Source organism: Biomphalaria glabrata, chromosome 6, assembly GCF_947242115.1.
Source record: "Biomphalaria glabrata chromosome 6, xgBioGlab47.1, whole genome shotgun sequence".
Taxonomy (NCBI): domain Eukaryota; kingdom Metazoa; phylum Mollusca; class Gastropoda; family Planorbidae; genus Biomphalaria; species Biomphalaria glabrata.
The window spans coordinates 10,940,567-10,959,899 of NC_074716.1; the positions used below are offsets into that span (position 1 = coordinate 10,940,567).

Sequence of the window (19,333 nt, forward strand, 5' to 3'; positions counted from 1 at the left end):
TTTACACGATAATATTAAGTAAAATTGCATCTATTAATTAATTATTATTTATTAATTATTAATTAATTATTAATTAATAAAATAAAATTATTAAACTTTTTTTTTTTTTGGGGGGGGATGACAATCAAATTAAATGAATTTTTTGTCACTTCGAGATGAAACTGAATATTATGTTAATTCAGATTTTCAAATCTATAAATGTAAATGTCTGTAAAGGAAGAGGTAGTCTTCATTTCTGAAAACCATGCCAGCTCATCAAAACTGAGATTACATCAGGATTGTATGGATGTTTGCAGGCCCGCTCCTTGTCTTACCATATAACATTCAGTATTAAATTACACACAAACACATATATGTATATAGTATATATATATATAAATAGTAAATAAAAATTTTTAGCTTTTTTATAGTGCTACTTTCATGCTTATAGCATGCGTGGGGGGGAGGGGTATCTGGGACTTGGAGAAGGCTTTCCGTGCTGCTTTTATGCGCTCCAAATACAAACACATATATATATACATATAAATATATGCATATGTGATTGTATGATACTAATTTTAGTACATGGCTTGCAGTTACCCTGAAAGTTATTTGAATTTTTCTATATATTTTTTTATATATCTATTTTCACTTTTTACTTAGAAATATATCCGAATATGTTTTAAAGTAAAATAAACAAAAAGAAGGATGCCTTTGATGCAAAAAAAAAAAAAAAAAGAAGATTTTCCTACCAAATTTTACACTTACTCATTCTGCAAGTATTTGTTGATGTATCGTAAAACTGGGATGACAAACAATCACAAACGTTTCCAGTGCAAACCAAACCCGGAAGACATTTATATAAGCTGCTACATGTGTAGCCATAGAGAACTGAGGAAACGGAAGACGTACAAAACGTATATTACTAGTTACTAATGAACATCAATCAAAACAGAATTTTGTTTCTTCAGTTTATATGAAAGATTTAATTCACCCCGTTCCCGATAAAGTAGTTCTAAATTTATACCATTGGCCTTAAAATCAAAATGGGAAGCACATTGTTACTTAAAAAGGATGACTTTGTACGCTATTAATTGAATAGTAAACATGCAATTATGTTATATTACTAGAAAATGCTTACTACATTCATCCCCGGTCACTTCATCCCTGGTTATTTCATCCCCGGTCACTTCATCCCCGGTCACTTCATCCCCGGTCATTTCATCCCCTGGTCACTTCATCCCCTGGTCACTTCATCCCCCGGTCACTTCATCCCCGGTCATTTCATCCCCTGATATTTTCATCATCTGATCATTTTTATCTAACAAATTGTAATTTTAAAAATTATGAAATGAGCAATATTTAATGTATTCATTTTTATTTCAATGACAAAATAGTAACACGTGAATGTTTAAAAGGAATGAAATCAAAACTTCTACATGCGACATCACGAGGAGGGGTGAACTTCGCCTTCAGTAGAAATAAATAACAAACTTATTTCAAGGCTAAAAAAGACGCACCCATTGTCAAAAAAGAGCGATTGAAAAATCAAATAAAGTGAAACATGGTCGTACTTCCACCACACCTTGGCCTCTGATGATAAGTTATCAGCGGCACAGTCATAATTATTGTAATCGCACTTCTATATCTCAAAAGATTTTCACTACTTGCACCACACCTTGGCCTTTGATGATAAGTATCAGCGGCATGATCATAATTATTCTAATCGCACTTCAATCTCTGAAAAGATTTTCACTACTTGCACCACACCTTGGCCTTTGATGATAAGTATCAGCGGCATGATCATTATTATTCTAATCGGACTTCAATCTCTCAAATTATTTTTTACTACTTCCACCAAACCTTGGCCTTCGATCCGGAAAATATTATGATATTACAACCCACACATCCAATAGAAGCGCTATAGCTAAGTACACACCCAGATTTACAATATAATATAAGATTTCTCATTAAGAAAACAAAGTGGAACAGGAAACACTATAAACGCATTAGTAACAAAATGTCAAAAAGCATTTTACATAATCATATTTATATATAAAAAATATAATTGGGGATGAAATGACCGGGAATGAAGTGACCGGGGGATGAAGTGACCAGGGGATGAAGTGACCAGGGGATGAAATGACCGGGGATGAAGTGACCGGGGATGAAGTGACCGGGGATGAAGTGACCGGGGATGAAGTGACCGGGGATGAAGTGACCGGTCACCCTTTTATTGTATGTTTCTTATCTATACATTTACACTGAAACGTCTTTTTCAGCGCTTAATGCACTTGGGATAAAATATTCAGTCTTGAAGTTTTACAACCACTTCTGTTTCTCCAGATATATTTTAGACGGGTGGAAATGTTATGAGTTATACATCCTTTTGATTAGAACTCATTCAAACGATGTAGACATCTCTCCCAAATGATATTATATATCGATTCACGTGTTGTTAGTTTATTATTCACCAGAACTTACCGAACACCTCGAACGTGGCTATGAATCCTGTTCGACTTATATTACTGTTGGATGTAAACTGTATCAACATATAATTGGCTGACGATCGAACAGACCTCAGAGACAGTGAACCAGAAAAATTCGCCAGTGATGATGAGTACACATCTCTACCGTCATACACTCTTACGTAATCACAGCATGACTCAGTATCGACTAAAAATCTATGAAAATAAGATGAATTATACTGTTATAAACCTGGTGGTGGCACAGATGGGGGTAGTGGTGTGAGTGTAGTCAGTCGACGCAAATTGCCCCAGGCCAGCGCTAGACGAGCGGTCAACCGTGACGAGTTACGACGATCGGCCGAGACGAGTGTCAACAAGAGGGTTCAGGAAGAATCGCCGTCGTGAACAGAGCTCATTAGCGTCCCGAGAATTGTAGTCATCTGACCACCTAGAAACGTCGAGCGGCATTCTGTCCGGTTCTAGAAGGCCAGTAGGGACCCTATATAAAGAGCGGAGGTGTCGCAGTCAAGACGGTTCAGAAAGCGGGTTCACGACAGGAGTTCAGAACACGGTCAACTACAGCACAGTTCAACGGTGTGGTTCTGTACGGAGCATTACGACGGTTCAGTGCGGAGTACTGTCAAGTACAGTTGAGACGACCGGCGTCTTGATCTTGGTCTGTGATCGAGTCCGACACATCGAGCCCAAGTGTGTGAAGTCAGTCCCGAACTGTTGAACCCAGTGCAAGCCCGGAACGAGACGGAGAGGCCAGTGCAAGACTTGATACGGCGGAACGGTGTTATCGGAGAGATATTTGTTATCGCAGAGCTATTTGTACTGTTCTACGTACTGCCAATTGTACAGTATTGGCTGTTATTTATGGACATTAAACCTTTACGTTATTTTGGAGCCCTGACTTGTCAAGTTCTTTAAGTTGGTGGTGTATGGTGCAGTTTGCAGAGAGCCTGGATAGTGAGATTCGTAACAATACTAAATTAGAAATAACATATAACTTTGTAAACTTAATGTAGGCCTATATAATTTTAAAATATATTTTTCTCTTATTTTGGTTTAACGTCATTTTAACATATTTAATAAGCTATTACTACTTTTCTAAGTATTTTTTTTAAAAATAATAATAATAACATTCCTAGGAACATTCTCGTTGCCTGCCAGAGGGCGGTACTGCTGCAGACCTGCCACATCACCAGAAAATTCCTCAGTGGACACTGTTAAAGGGACTACAATGAATTTTGTTTCCCTTTAACGAAACTCGACCCTAGCAGCGCCAGAGAATGAATTCTCGTTTGTTTCTTACATAATAATAATAATAATCTAATTGTTATTATTGATTAGGGTATTTATCTTACAATTTTGGCATTACAGCAAACAAAACATTATAATTATAGTAAACAAAATATACATTCATACCACACTCACTCAATTTACATGTGACATGATTATATCAGATAGTGGAATTGTATTCAACAATTACATCACCAACATAGCAAAAAAGCTTTTATGTCTGTATCTTCCCTGGCACAGAGGTGTTTTTTTTTCTAAAATATTTTTTAGCGGTCTCATGAATGTTTTTTCCCAAACAGTTAGGGTTTGTTTTTTTACCAACGAATGTAGACAAAAGCTACTATTGTTTATTTACTCTTTATCTGTTCGTTTGTCGGTTGAAAATATCTGTAAATATCGAAAGCTAAAACTGGTACTGAAATTCCAATAATAATTGGAGAAATAACGTGTACACACTTTTTATCAGACAGACACATTTTTTTAATATTAGCTACACTGAAGCTCCTCTTGTGAGTGTGTCACTACCGCTGAGTCGTTGCGAATAGCATATCTCTTAGGAAGGTGTTTCTGGTGTTAGTTTTGTCCCTCAGTCTGGCAATATTTAGAAGTTTGACATCAAAACTAGAATGATCTTAAATGCATTTGGTGGATTTTTCAAACGCGTAGTAGATTAGCATTGTATATATTAAACATAAATGAATAACAGCACCAGGGACCAAGTTTTTAAGAGAGAAAGTAGTGAATTAAAATGCTACGAAAATAAGGGACTGCGCCGACCGAGGCTCGAACCTGTGACACTGGATTCGACACCACCGCCTAGCGATAACGCACCAAGCGAAACTAGCCTCTAGACCATCGGAATGTCCAAAAAAACATTCTTCTGATCCAGAGTCATTTCGCCTGTATGCAAATTACCACACCAGTGGTCAAAGGTCACAAGCTCCAGCCAGCCCCTCCCCCACCCCATACTTAGACATATGTCTAATACATGCCTAACGGCTGTCTGTGTCGGCTCTATCGAAGTTGTTAGTGAATGGATGCTGCGGGGGTGGGGGAGGGGCTGGCTGGAGCTTGTGACCTTTGACCACTGGTGTGGTAATTTGCATACAGGCGAAATGACTCTGGATCAGAAGAATGTTTTTTTGGACATTCCGATGGTCTAGAGGCTAGTTTCGCTTGGTGCGTTATCGCTAGGCGGTGGTGTCGAATCCAGTGTCACAGGTTCGAGCCTCGGTCGGCGCAGTCCCTTATTTTCGTAGCATTTTAATTCACTACTTTCTCTCTTAAAAACTTGGTCCCTGGTGCTGTTATTCATTTATGTTTAATATATGTATGTATCATTTGTTTCAGCACCTAGCTTCAACTCTATGTTTACATTTAGATTAGCATTGAAAAGAGTATTCCAAAGAGGATGGAGCAAGGACGCATACTTGTTTAACTCCGCTGTTTATACTGAAACTTTCGGAGCAGGTGCCGTTGAACTGTATTGTACCCTCATTATTTTGGTGGAATGAGACAATTACAGTTATCATATAAGCTTTGATATAAGCATTGTAAAAACAACCGCATAACGCACTTCACATTACAACAGAGACGCACGAGTATGTTATGTTTGTACCTATGTGCGTACAATATGTCCACTTATGTAGAAACGAATAGCAGCACGCCTGTTATTTCTGCACGTCGGACTAGAGTCACCCCACGTAACTTTCGTAGCGACAGCGAGAGAGGCTCAGAAAAAAAAATATGGGGCGGGGGCGTATGCTACGCCGTGGGTCGGCTCGTTTATCTATACTGTGCTTACGTTGTATTTATTATACGCCCTGGCGAGTTGGAGATAAGCCATGTGTAGTTCACTTGTTCATTATAAGAAATAGGATAGCCTGGGCTTACTATATAACCAATCGATTCTGATAACTCTGATGACCTGCCTGAAAAAAAAGATATGATCAAATATTAATATATGAAATATTATTTTCACAAAGAACACTGACTCTGTATCCTCTATTTTGTTGCTTCTGTTATTATATATCCAACATGTCTACAAGTACTTTGAAAAGTTACAATGCCCCTCAACAATCTTAGGCTTAATGAACAATCATGTTTATCTACGTTTATGCATTGATAAAAAAAGTTAAAATTTCCCTTAAAGGCATTTCGATCAATGGGGCATATAATGTAAAGGCCATATGTTTCTATGACCAACTGATTACGAGGGTGTCATATGGCCAGCACAATAACCAACCGCTCTTTACTTGTCCCCAACCAATGTCAGGTATCCATTAGCGTTGGGACTCAAGAGGCCAGGATTCGAACCCCAGGACCCTTTGCTTAGAAAGCCAAGCGCTTTACTACTTAATCACCACGTTTCCTTTAAATTGCTATTGATCTATGTCTCGTTTAATAAATTTTTATATCAGTTGTAAATAAATTTTCTTTACTGAGATTAAAGGTGTTTAGTGTGTGTAATCCAAAGTATTAACTTACTTCTTGTATAGTATATAGCTCTAAATCCTCGGTAAGCACTCGCAGGTTTTCTGTATGATACTTTCAGAGAATTCGATTTGGAAGCATGGAATCTCAGAGTGGAATTTGATGCATCGCATGTTTTGTTAAGTAAATATGTAGATCCATCCAGGATTTCCAAATAGTTTGTAGAACAAATTGTTGGATTCATGTCTATGTCTAGAACGCTAAAATCAGTAAATTTATTATAATTAAATTATGAATCTAATAATGTTTTACAAACATTAGAGATGATAATGTTATTTTATATGACGAAATAATAACTCTATCATCAAATGCACTTCTGATTTCAATGTAATGCTTAAATTAGGTTTTACAGATACGTTTGCGAATCTAATGACAAAGTATTTAGAATAATAAATATATAGTGAGCTGAAAACTAAGTTCTATGTATTAGATTTATAATCAGAATTATTATCACTGACTGCATTTTCAAGACAGACGAACATTTAAAATAACAAGAGGACTAATTAAAGCACTGTACACAATAGTGATGTATGTTACAGACGCTCCGATGATTGTCCAAGTGGCCAGATTCCCTGTACTTATGCTGCTTGGGCTGGCCAGGTAACCACAGTATGTATAAAGGGTATAGATGTTCCCGGTTCCTGTAAATAATTCAGTTATATCGCTGTATTTGTCGTATATATGCATTACATTATGTTTTAGCCGTGAAAGGTAAAGAGAGAGAGAGAGAGTTGATAAGGTAGAAAGACATTGCTTAAAATGCACAGTAAAGATTTTGCTTTCGAAACTGGACTTATCGGGCTTATATACCTCCTGACCAAGACTTGATTTAGACTTTATAAAGCCCAAAGCAATTTATGCTGAATAAACATTAAATTTATTTTTTATTTGCTTTTTACAAAAAGATTGAAAATATCCATGAAACCATTTCGCTTGGGGGGCCCTAGGCTATAGTTTTTATTGCCCATACAAGCAAATCTAGCACTTCTTGACACTCTATTCAAATATTGAATGCTCTCTTGGCAAGTTTATACAAAAATATCTTAGGGCTTTTGATGACATGCCATTAAGAAACATTACTTGAACAAAATTAATTAAAAAGTATGGAACAAGCAAACATTTTTAAAAATATTTTTTATATAAAAAGTTATAAGGGGAAGCTATATATATATCGATAATATAGAAGTTATTTCCCTTATTCAATATCAATAATTAATTAACAAATTGGTATTTTTTTTTATTGATTCATGTTTTGTTAAGTACAATACTCAATTGTGTAAAGTTTCAACTTGATTCGAGAATTGGTTTGAGAGAAATAAGGTGCAAAGTTGCTTAGGGGACAAAATTAAACCTATTTAGCCATATCTGTGAAACATGATCATACTTTTGATATACTTGCAATAAACGTGATATTTTCTTTAGTTAATTTGTAAACTATGTTGAAGAACTAACCTTCAACACAAAATCCACTAACTAGATCTACAAATGAGTAAAGGTAACAAGTGCATTTCTTTGAACTATTGCAATAGTCTGTCAAACAATCCGAATTATAGCTGCAACTTTGCCCATAAGCTGCTTTCGTGGTATCTGGTACAGTGCATCTGGTATAGGCATCAGAATGTTTGATCTTGAAACGAAAAAAATGAAAAAAAAACAAGAGTAATTAGAGTAGTTATGGAGGTAAATCTTTTAGCGTAAACTAGAACCAATAAGAAAACAAAGAATGATTTGAGTGGCTATGGTTTGGATATTTTTTTCCTTTTTTTTAGCGGCTGCCGAAAGGAGAATAGCCACTATTAGTTTTGTGCAGTATCTTATCTTATATAATACAGACGTTACTTCAAAAAAGAAGACGATTACGTCCTACGCGTCATGCATTTAGTCATGCATATTAACCAATGAACTAAATTCTGCCAAGTCACTGGTTTTCCTGGCTAGCTCAGGCAACCCATTCCATGCTCTAATAGCACTAGGGAAGAAGTAGCATTTCTAGAAATTCATCCTAGCATATGGAACGACGAAAGTGCCTTTATCTTTGTGCTTTTGTGAGTATTTTATTAGATTTTGTTTTTGTATTTAAAGTTTATGGTTCAGTGTTTTATGTATAATTGCTACTTTACTTTTGAGTCTTCTATTCTGAAGGTTTTCTAAATTTAGTGATTTTCATCCCGGTTAGATCTCGTAAACTAGAAAAGATATAGAAAATCCCAACATCAAGATATTTTAGATCTTTCAAAGTTCTGATGCAATGGGTACTTTTTTTCTTTTCCGAAAGCGAATCCTTTATTTTTTTTTTATTAACTATGCAAGCAGATGTTTCATAAAAATACATCACTTTTAAATGAAATATTTCAGGGGAGGTAAGTCACAGACTTCTACATTGATAATCCAAGCTTCCTTCATAGATTCTCGCATTCGTAAAAAAAAAAAAAATATTGCATCAAAAGGTCACATTCCAAAAAGTATCAATGTCTCATATGAAATACGTAGCTAATTCATTGAATAAAATACTTATCAAAATTTAAAGAGAAAAAAAAAAGATTTGTGATACGATTTTCAATAGCTTATCTTCTGACCGCTTAGGGCTGCAGTAGTATCACATTTAGGAGCGGATCGGGCGTGAACAGTATAAAGCACACTATTGCCGATAGGCATTAGATTGGACTAGATCTAGTAATCCTGAACATATTGGTCTAGTAATTTTGAGATTCTATTCCGATAGAATAGTATTGCTGCCTCTAAGTCTAGATCTAAACTTAATTATAGTTACTGGGCATAGGCTAAACAATCTAGATGTTGCCGACGCCCATTCTCGGATCAAGTTGAAATTTCGCAAAATTATTTCTTTTACCTGACAACACAAGAATCAATATTAAAAAAATCAACCAATTAGTTAATTAAATATTGATAATAAATTACTTTGTTTAGTATCTCAAACAAGATAAAGAAATAGCACTTGATTAAAGTGATGGTATAAGCTTTATTAGTCCCCTTTCCAAGGGAAAGAAATAGTACTTGACTGAAGTGGTGGTATAGGCTGCATTAGTCCCCTTTATAGATTGTCGTTTGAAATTTATTACAAATTTAATAACCTGGCTGATCCAAACTAATTGATACACTTAATATAAGCTTTGAGACTAAACTTTTGGTGTACAATGTAGAGAATTAGATCATTAGGTTTCCTGAAAATACGAAAAAAAAAAATCATCAATCATAAAGTGAGCTGTGTGATCGAATGGGAAAGTGCGCTTAATCTGAATCCCAATCGAATATTTAGAAAAAAAAAATCTGAATGCAACTTTCATTCTTTTGGCATGCTCAGTACGCTGTACTCCAATTTATTAAGCAAAATTGTTGGGGAGAGAGCTAAGTATCTGGCAGGTTTCCGTACTGTTTTAAGGTGATCAGTTCACTCTGTTCTGCTTTCAAGGGACCTCTATTTCAAATCCTTGTTCTAGATGAGTACGAAAGTCTTATTATTGATGACGTATTGTCCTGTTTGCTTGTAAGTGAAAAGTAATGCTAAAAGATTTTTTAAAATTTTAGTACTTTAAACGATCAAAACAGCTTGAATATTCCTGGTTCATAGATGAATTCGAGGGGGTGGGGGCGCGGAGTTAATGTGATAATTCTCCTTGTAATCTTGTTTTAAATTATTCATGTTTTGTTAGCCACAATAAATCAAATACAAAGTTTCAATGGGTGTGGGAGAAATAAACGTAGAAAATCACCAAATTGTCACATATTTAGCTATAGCTAAGAATACAGAAGGATTATTTTCACTAATAATTTATTACCAGTATTTAATTGACTTACTATTGATTCATGTATAGTCTTAGGCAATGAATAATTCTGCAAAGTTTCAACTTGATCCAAGAATGGATATGAGAGAAATTACGTGTAAAAACTTTTTACCAGACAGAAAGACAGAGCTGGTATAAGCAATGTGAAAAAACAATTACCTAGAAAGCGTCAATCATCTGGACAATTTTGACATCTACATTTGTAAAAAAAGTGTACACTGTTCAACTTATTGAATTCATTCATGCTATCCCTAGTCTGTTGGACCGCTGGGGCACCACCCAAGATTCGAGTTAATAAAAAAGTTAAATGAAATGAATACAGATGTCAGATTACACTTCACTTTTGATCTTACCGTGCAAAAACACAAGAAAATAAAAACAAATATTTGAGTGCAAGTCCACATCTTGATATTACTTAGAATGAATTAGCTTATTAGATGGAAAAAGTATTTTACTTCCTTCTAGATGCATGATTAGTTTTACTCTATTTCTGAATAAACGTATCCAGCAAAGCCAAATACCTGGAAGATTTATAGATCAATAATTCAATGTTTTACAACATAATTTCTCTGCGTTTGCATTTCTAGTTGTCTACCATCGTCACACAACTCCAACGACGATAATTGGGTCATCTATCAGAAGCGTACATTTAAATGCGTATTTTGAATCAGCCGAAACATAATAAACGTGGTGGAGACAAAGTAAGTCTGGTGAAGAGCGGTTGTGGTCTATTTATTATTGGGGTCGGACTGGCCACAGGGCCGGTCCTAACAATTGCAGGCCCTATGCGAAATGTGTTGCTCGGGGCCCAGTCTGGGTAGGGATAAGGACGATAAGAGAGAATATTGTATCAAACAAACAAACAACAAATGTCTAGATTTAGATCTATGTAAAAATAAATCTATCATATTCATTCTAATTCTAGATTTAAATAAAGTAAAGGTTGTTGGTAGCTGTGCTGGCCACACGACACCCTAGTTAACCATGAGCCACAGAAATAGATTACCACATCATCTGCAATATAGAACGCATGGTTTGAAAGGGGAACTTAACTTTACTTTAATATCCAACCATATTCAGCCCTATAGCCTTATGCTAGTTACAGGCCTCATCACATAAAAAATCGTCAAGTGCAAACTCAGCATTGGGGACTTTAATATGCATTTTTTTCAAAGTTTATTTCAACTTACTCTGTTTGTCTGTCTGTTTGTCTGTCTGACTTGGAAAAAGTTTGTAATCGTTATTTACCCCACACCTATTCTTGGATAAAGCTGAAATTTTCACAATTATTTATTTTACCAGACAAATTCAAAATCAATTTAAAAAGTAACGAATTTTTTAATTAACTATTGTTATTGTTTGTCTTGGTATCTCGAACAAGGGAAAAAGATTGTAATCTGACTTATAGGGTGCTATAAGTTGAATTAGTGCCCTTATATACTTTGTAGAGAGAAAAGTTTAAAACTAACGTAAAAATAGATGACAACAAAACTCATTTTCAGAAGCATTTCCTTGGCACAGTGTAAAGTGTGTTGGCTTGAAGTGGCTGAAGAGGCTTTAGCCCTCGACTTCTAGCTCAGGTCGTTCATGTTTTTTATTTTATTTATATATATAAAGCAATCAGCGGTATAGTCCTTCTTTCCCTCCCCCCACCCAATGTTTTCAAACAGGTCCCGATAAGTAATAGTATCATAGTGTCTTGAAAACGCTCAAAGCATAAAGTTGCGCTAAACAAAAACAATTGATACAAATATTTCTAATCGCACAAATTTACATTATTGGTATTCTACATCAATTATAATTTAATTGTACGAATGGATCCAAACTTATTGATACAATTACACTTAATAAAAGCTTTGTTGTTTTTTTTTTAAAGTATTTTTGTGTTGTTTTTTTTGGCAGTAGTTTTGGCGGCCGGATTAGCCGTAGCGTGGATATCACAGCCTTACACATGAGTATAACAGGTAGAAATGGATACCGATCATTAACAAGCTATTTGTGGTCCGGACCGTAGGGTAATGCCAGTACACATTTTGATACTTGTTCCGCTATTGGTCTAATACTCTAATCCATCCCAGTGGCGCTACAGCCCATGGAGGGCCCTGGCCTGCTTTAGCACATCTCTCCATTCTGATCTATCTTGGATTTACGTCTCCATGCCGGGACTCTTAGCTGTTGTAGATCTGCCTCTACATTAGTCTAATACATGATTTTAAATATATATATATATATATTGATTTCTTCTATACATTAAAATACAATTTCCACTCTACAAGCTACTCCAGAACGTGTAATATGTTGTCTTGAGTTGTGCTTGTTTTAACAGCCTTGCTATGCACTTATATCTGTCCATATATAACTAAAGAAATGTAAACATCATGTGTGCATGTTTTATAGAGGGGAAATGCAGTGCAGTCTAATCTGGTTATTATTCGATATATTCTTGTTGCAGCGTTTCAACTCGATGCTGTCTCACCTTCACCTTTTTTTGTTTTAATTCGTGAAGCATAAATTGTATCATTTGGGGCTAGCATGAAAGTATCGAGACACACGGATTTAGTAGTCACTTCTATCATAATAAAATCGCTATATTTAGTCATACATTCGAAGTAGGCCTATACACCTACTGCAAAATGTACTTTTGTATAATGTTTTTATTTTAAAGATACTGTTACGTTTAAACTCAAATAAGTTATTGGTTTTCCTTGTTGAATATAACCTATGTCTCTGTGTGTTTCTATGGTGACGGTAGGAAGAAGTCATGAATGATGCAAGATAGGTATATTTGTCGTCAGCGGTCTTAGTTAGGAAACACGACTTCAGAATGTGAGACTAAAAATAATTGTTACTGCAGTGAGTTAGATTTAGTTCAAAATACCATATTATATTATTACTCAAGTCTATTACAATAATTTTCATTTCATATCAAGTTGATTTTGTCTTTGTTATTCAAGTTATTTAAAGTTTTTATAAGTTAAGATATAATACTCCTACAGCGGACAAGTTGTCTACCAGGAGTTAGATGCTACAAGTCAACGACAGTCAACAGCAACGAGGCCAAGCCTTCCATGTTGTAACGGAATTAGAAAAGATTCAACACTGGACCTCGTAGCATATGAAATAAAAACTAAACTTGTCTTTTTTAGTATGTTGTAGGTGTAATTCAATATTCATCTTTATTGTATGTGTAAACTATGAATCAGTGTTGTATGTATTATAACTAGTTTACTTTTTTTGTCTTCTATTCTGAAGTGTCTTTAAATATAGTCAATTGAAAATTTTTATTTATTAAACATCACAGATCTGATTTGCGTCTTACATAAAAAAAAATATGTAAAGAGAATGATACAGTTACTGTTCGATCATAAGTCATTTATTTTATAGACAAAATCACACAGAAGAAAGAAAAATTGCCCACATTATACAATATTTTCATTAAAGTTATATTAGTGGTGATTGAAAATCAAATTTGCATAAAAATCTATTTCAAATTAGCACTGGTTCTCAACACATTTTTTGTATGACTCTGAGACCTGGATCGGTGGTAAATAGGAAAAATCAAAGGCTCCTCGAACGTTTCCTTCAAAGCTGCCCCTCTGCTCCATATTAAGCATATAAAAAGTCTAAAACATGCATTCAGGATCTGGGTTAGAGTGGCTGGCGAAAACCGCTTGACCACCTAACAAGGGGGCTAGAGGTTGAAACCCCCGTCAAGCAGAGTTGTGTTTGCTGAGTGCCTAAAGGCTACTTACTTCCCCATAAAAGAGATTGGATTATAGTGCACTGAGCAGGTAATAAGCCTATAATTTGCGCTTAACAAAACCGTGTTTAAAAAGATATAAAATAAATGTGAATTACTTTGCATGCTTATCATGTAAGATTCTTATAATACTGATATATTGTATATTATCTTTTATTGGGCTCGCTGTGCATTGAATTATAGACCATCATAAAATAAACAATTTCTTCTACATGTTCCAACTGGTTAAGGCAGACAGATCCTTATCACTAAGCATAAATATTGTAAAGAATGCCAACTTGACACTAAAAGTTCACATGGAGTTTTGCTATTTCGATAGTTCTATTAACAATGCGCTTAATGATATTATTAAATAGATATATTTAGCGTGTCATAGAGGAAGAAACAGAGTATGGATATTAATAGTGTGTGTATTGATGTAATATCAAAAGTAGTATAGCTACTATAGTAGTTAGCTTCCATCAGTCGTAGAATGGTTCACCACGTCGTTTACTGTTTAGCTTAGGGCTTAAGATAATGAGATGAATGCATGGGTCATTGATAAGTTCGGACCAAAGTTGCCAACACGGCATTTACTCAGTCTTCACGCAGACGATGCGTTCAAAGGAACGGCATCTGTCCAATACATTTTGGGATCAGTAGCGTCTCGGGTTCAGCCACATAGTAGCACTGTGTGCCTGACGTTTCCCTAAGGGTGACGCGTTCCTGATTATTTCTTAAGAGTTCTCTCCTGAAGACTGTCAACGTTCGGGCATCGAGGCAAAGCAGCAGAGGTAGCCGGCCAAGGTTAACAACACCTTCATGCTCGAATGATGTCAACGGTTCAATTAAAAGAGTGGGCGTGTGATGAATTAAACCAAGAAAGGGAACTTGTGTGAATACTGATTGACGTTAACAATATAAAGTTAATAAGTTTAAGTGTGTATTTAAGTGTGTTTTATAAAATCCTTGAACATTATGTTATTTTATTTGTGGTTAATTACAGTTCAATAGTTGTTTTGCTTTAAACATTTCGAGCTTTCATTTTTTATTGCAATTGGTATGACATAAGATATAGGCACATTTTCATACGCTAGAATAAATTCGTATTTAAGCAAGGAACAGGTACATCGCATGAATCAGCTAAAAAAAAAAATACAGTAACAGAAAAACAGAGTCTAAGTCTCTAATTCACATAAACACATGGATATGCATATGACGGGGCTAGCAAAGACCTTCCTTCAGGGAACAGTACCAAGAAAAAGAGGCAGAAAGAGAAAGAGATGGAAGACTACAAAAAGATTTCACGGGCCTGCCCTTGAAAGAGGTTCTAACTAATGCAAAAGACAGAGACGAATGGATAAAGATGGTAGAGTAATCTAGCATGGTGCCCCAACGGTCCAACAGGTAAAGGTAACGAATATGACGTAATTATCTTTTGTTTTTAAGGAACGTCTGTAATTTGCAGTACGTCAAATAATTAATACGTATTCCTACCGGGTAGGCTGATTTAGTTCCTTTTCTTATTAACCAGCTTTGCAAAAGTGGGACAAAGTTTTCGCACAAATGATGTTAGAAAAAATATGATTCTACTGTCTGTCAAATATTACAGCATAGTAACAGAGTACAGTAAAAGAAAACTTTCTTTGATTTATGTTCTATAGTTTCCAGCATTCTGATACACATCGTCTGAAAAGTTGTCCTTGATAGCAGTTACATTTCCATAAAGTTCAATGTCAACATCTTCATAGTTCACTTCGACCTCATCTACACCTTCCGGTTCACAAGTACTGTTGAAATGATTAGAAAGTATCTTAGAAGAAGCTGCCTTGGCTGCTGGTGACGTAGTTTGAGCAGTGACTGCTGCGGACGAAGTCAATTTCAAATCTCTTTGATTTAGATAGAGAGAAGAATCGGAGCCTAAAATAGAAACAAAATCTAGTGTTAAATATATATATAAATATTGCTATAGCCATATGAGTTATTGTAAATATATTATACTTCTATTGAATATTAAAAAACATGAAATCAATGTACACTATCGTTATATATATATCGTTATATTGCATGTCTATGAAGCTGTAAGTTATAAATGTAAATGGCATTAATTATAGGACGCAGTTAGAGGAAATCAGCAGGGATAGAATAAATAAAAAATTGTTTACTCATGTAGTGATACATCTTTTTACATTATTTGTAATCAAACTTATCAATTGTAATCACTTTAGGTTCCGCCATTTAAAGTAAATATTATAATTTTATCTTTATCCCAGAATAACTTGCTCAAGTGTAAATGTTAGATAGTGTAAATATTAGAAACTTTTGATAGGCTTTACAAAAAAAAAATACAAAGATTATAATTTCACACGCCTAGGGGATATTTTGTAAGCATGTATTGCTGAAAACTAAGGCATTGTTTACGTATTTTAAACCTTTTGCAAATTTCAAATACATGAATAAATGTTATAAGTATTAATGAAAGAAAAAAGGTTTATTATTTTAACTAACAATGTTTACAACTACACAAAAAACATCTCAAAAACAGTGTGTTTAAAGCTACAATTTTAATAAGCAAAATATTGTTACGTATTTCTGAATCTTCTGGCTAAATGTATTAGTAGGCACATAAATAAAAACACTGCAAAGAACTTGACGACTCAACTTTCAGTTTCATATAACTTTAATGACTATTAACTCTAATTCGTTACTGTAACATGTAGCGTAGAAGACTGTACAATATCTGTCAGTTAACAGTTAGCTATACTTCGTTGCAATTCATCTCTTCTCAACTTGCATCTAGCCGTATTCCACAGAACAGACCAACGACACACTTCCCAGTGTCGCTCCAGGTCTCCCAAAACTAAACCAAGTCGTACTCAAGTCTATCGAATCAGAGCCGCACACGTCTTACATCGACTGTATCGACTGTAACGGCTCAAGTCCACTGTAGTTCGCTGTATAGACTTTAACGACAGTAGTCCACTCCAGTTAACTCTACCCTAGTTAACTTGCATCGAGTTGTACACATCTCTCTTCTACTGTCTCGCACAGTAGACAACAGTACCGACGACTCACTCACGACTCCATACGACTGACATTCACATTAACTCTCTGGGTTATATAGAGTCCCTAATCGCTTGTCCAAAGTTGCACAAACACGGCTAGTATCCTCTGGAATAACAGGTGAGGAAACGTCACATCCTGTCTTTGTTTATACATGTAGATTCCAGAAAACATCGGCTGCAGTGTCATCTTGCCGGGGTCACAAGTTGTGACCTCTATCTGTCACTGGACATTGCTAGTACCTTCTGGAATAACACGTAAGGACACGTCACATCCTGTCTTTGTTGATACATGTACATTCCAGAGAACACCCGCTGCTGTGTTATCTCGCCAGGGTCATACGTTGACCTCTACCTATCACTGTCATTTGTAACAATATGTTAAAAAAATCCTTTGTGAAAAAAAAAAAAGCTTTTCTCAAGGGGAAGAACTCCGCTCTTAAAACTATATTCATCAGTACTATACTAGTGATTTCCCTTATTCGAAATCAAACACAATAGACTACTATCAAAAATTAATTGTCTAATTGGGTATTTTGTTTATTGATTGACGTTTTTTTTTTAGTACACCAAAGAATAGTTTAAGTTTCAACTCGTTCAGAGAATGCGTGAGGGAGATATAGGGTTAACATTTTTTTAAGAGGACTAAACCTTAACAGCATCTGCCCTATAGATTGCAAGGTCTGAAAGTGATACTTTTCATTCTTTAAATCCAGCAAATTAAGCCATATCTGTGAATACTGAAGGATTAGTTTCTCTTGTTGGTATAAAAAAATGAATTACCAGTAATAATTGACTAATTTGTTACTTTCTTTTATTGATTCAAGTCTTGTCTATGCCAATGAATAATTGTGTGAACTTAATCCAAGAATGGGTGTGGAGAAATAATGTGTACACACTTTTACCAGACAGACTGAGTAAGTTTATATAAGCTTTGTTTAAACAAAATATTGCCATGTTGTATCGTACCTGTTCTCACAGGAAAAGATTTGTAGTCATTTATTGTAGGAACCTTGGAATCAGTTTTATTTGTAAGTTTGTCACTAATAGGCTGTGCTTCTTGAAAATCCTTGCTGCAGCTATAAAAATAATAACAATAAATAATATAATAACAGGTGCATACGAATTAGATTACAAAGATAGGTAGATAGATAGATAGATAGATAGATAGATAGATAGATAGATAGATAGATAGATAGATATATAGATAGATAGATAGATAGATAGATAGATAGATAGATAGATAGATGGATAGATAGATAGATAGATAGATAGATAGATAGATAGATAGATAGATAGATAGATAGATAGATAGATAGATAGATAGATAGATAGATAGATAGATAGATAGATAGATAGATAGATAGATAGATAGATAGATAGATAATTGTAGAACTATTAAGAATTAGTAGATGGTTTTATTTGTATTTTGAAAGGAGATAGAGGCTAGTGGAAGTAAACAGTGGAAAAGAAAGGGGAATCAACATTTTAGAAACATATTTATTTATTTTTGTTTTATTCAATATATTTACAAATGTCTCTAACTATTAATAGACTAGGACTTACACATTATTTTGAGATTTCTTTCGCTTTCTTAAATATATAATGTAGACTATAATGCCAGCTACCAGGACAGTCATCACGCCAACAATAACCGCAACAATTATTACTGTGTTGAAGTTTTCTGAGGAAAATATATTTTCGTAATGCAAGTGATTGGTAGCATTTGTCCTTAGCGTTGTTTGATTGTTTGTTTGTTAGTTAGTTTGTTTGATAATATTACACAAAAAAGTTCCCCCTTACAGACCATGCGATCTATGGAGCAGATGATGTAAAGGTCATCTGTTTCTGTGGCCCACAGTTACCGAGGGTGTCAAGTGGCCAGCACAACGACCCACCGCCTTTACTTTTCCCCAACTAATACTTATTAGAGCTGGGTGGACTCAGAGGCGCCCTAAAGACCCCCACCCCCCTAAAAAAATATCACAGTCCTACCAGGATTCAAACCAGAGAACTACAGTTCAGAATGCAAGCGCTTTGCCTCTCAGCCACCGATAATATTACAAGTTAATTGAAAATATTTGTTTCTAATTAAGAATTGTACTTAGTAAAACGTTAATTAACAATACTTTATTTAATTAGTCTTTAGCCATTTAGGGAGGCCACACATGTTGGGCTAGTTAAATAAGTCTCTTAAAGCTCAGAACGCAGTAGAACTTTTGTTGCAGTGGTTTACACCGCTCTCACAGACACCCACCTAAACTAAGGTTTGCTGGGGCTTACACCGCTCTCACAGAAATCCACCTAAACTAAGGTTTCCTGGGGGCTTACACCGCTCTCACAGAAACCCACCTAAACTAAGGATTGCTGGGGTTTACACCGCTCTTACAGAAACCCACCTAAACTAAGGATTGCTGGGGCTTACACCGCTCTCACAGACACCCACCTAAACTAAGTATTGCTGGGGTTTACACCGCTCTCACA

General features: G+C 35.2%; 2 protein-coding genes across 3 annotated transcripts in view; both read right to left on the reverse strand.

The window, feature by feature from the left end:
- LOC106075055 (uncharacterized) overlaps nt 1-10,543 on the reverse strand; it is a 27,542-nt gene extending 16,999 nt beyond the window's left edge. The window contains exons 1-7 of the mRNA XM_056033743.1: nt 10,402-10,543; nt 7,698-7,872; nt 6,763-6,886; nt 6,240-6,445; nt 5,557-5,683; nt 2,464-2,663; nt 748-870 (exon numbers count right to left, since the gene is read on the reverse strand). Of these exons, the coding sequence (XP_055889718.1) occupies nt 748-870; nt 2,464-2,663; nt 5,557-5,683; nt 6,240-6,445; nt 6,763-6,886; nt 7,698-7,872; nt 10,402-10,452 (1,006 nt within the window). The 5' untranslated portion in view covers nt 10,453-10,543. The remainder of the gene's footprint in view (nt 1-747; nt 871-2,463; nt 2,664-5,556; nt 5,684-6,239; nt 6,446-6,762; nt 6,887-7,697; nt 7,873-10,401) is intronic.
- Nucleotides 10,544-13,403: 2,860 nt separating this feature from the next.
- The window catches only part of LOC106075060 (uncharacterized), a 34,564-nt gene continuing 28,634 nt past the window's right edge, over nt 13,404-19,333 (reverse strand). For both annotated transcript variants that reach the window (XM_056033131.1, XM_056033130.1), the window contains 3 exons: nt 18,416-18,533; nt 17,819-17,928; nt 13,404-15,707 (listed from right to left, as the gene is read on the reverse strand). In XM_056033131.1, the coding sequence (XP_055889106.1) occupies nt 15,439-15,707; nt 17,819-17,928; nt 18,416-18,533 (497 nt within the window). In that variant the 3' untranslated portion in view covers nt 13,404-15,438. The remainder of the gene's footprint in view (nt 15,708-17,818; nt 17,929-18,415; nt 18,534-19,333) is intronic.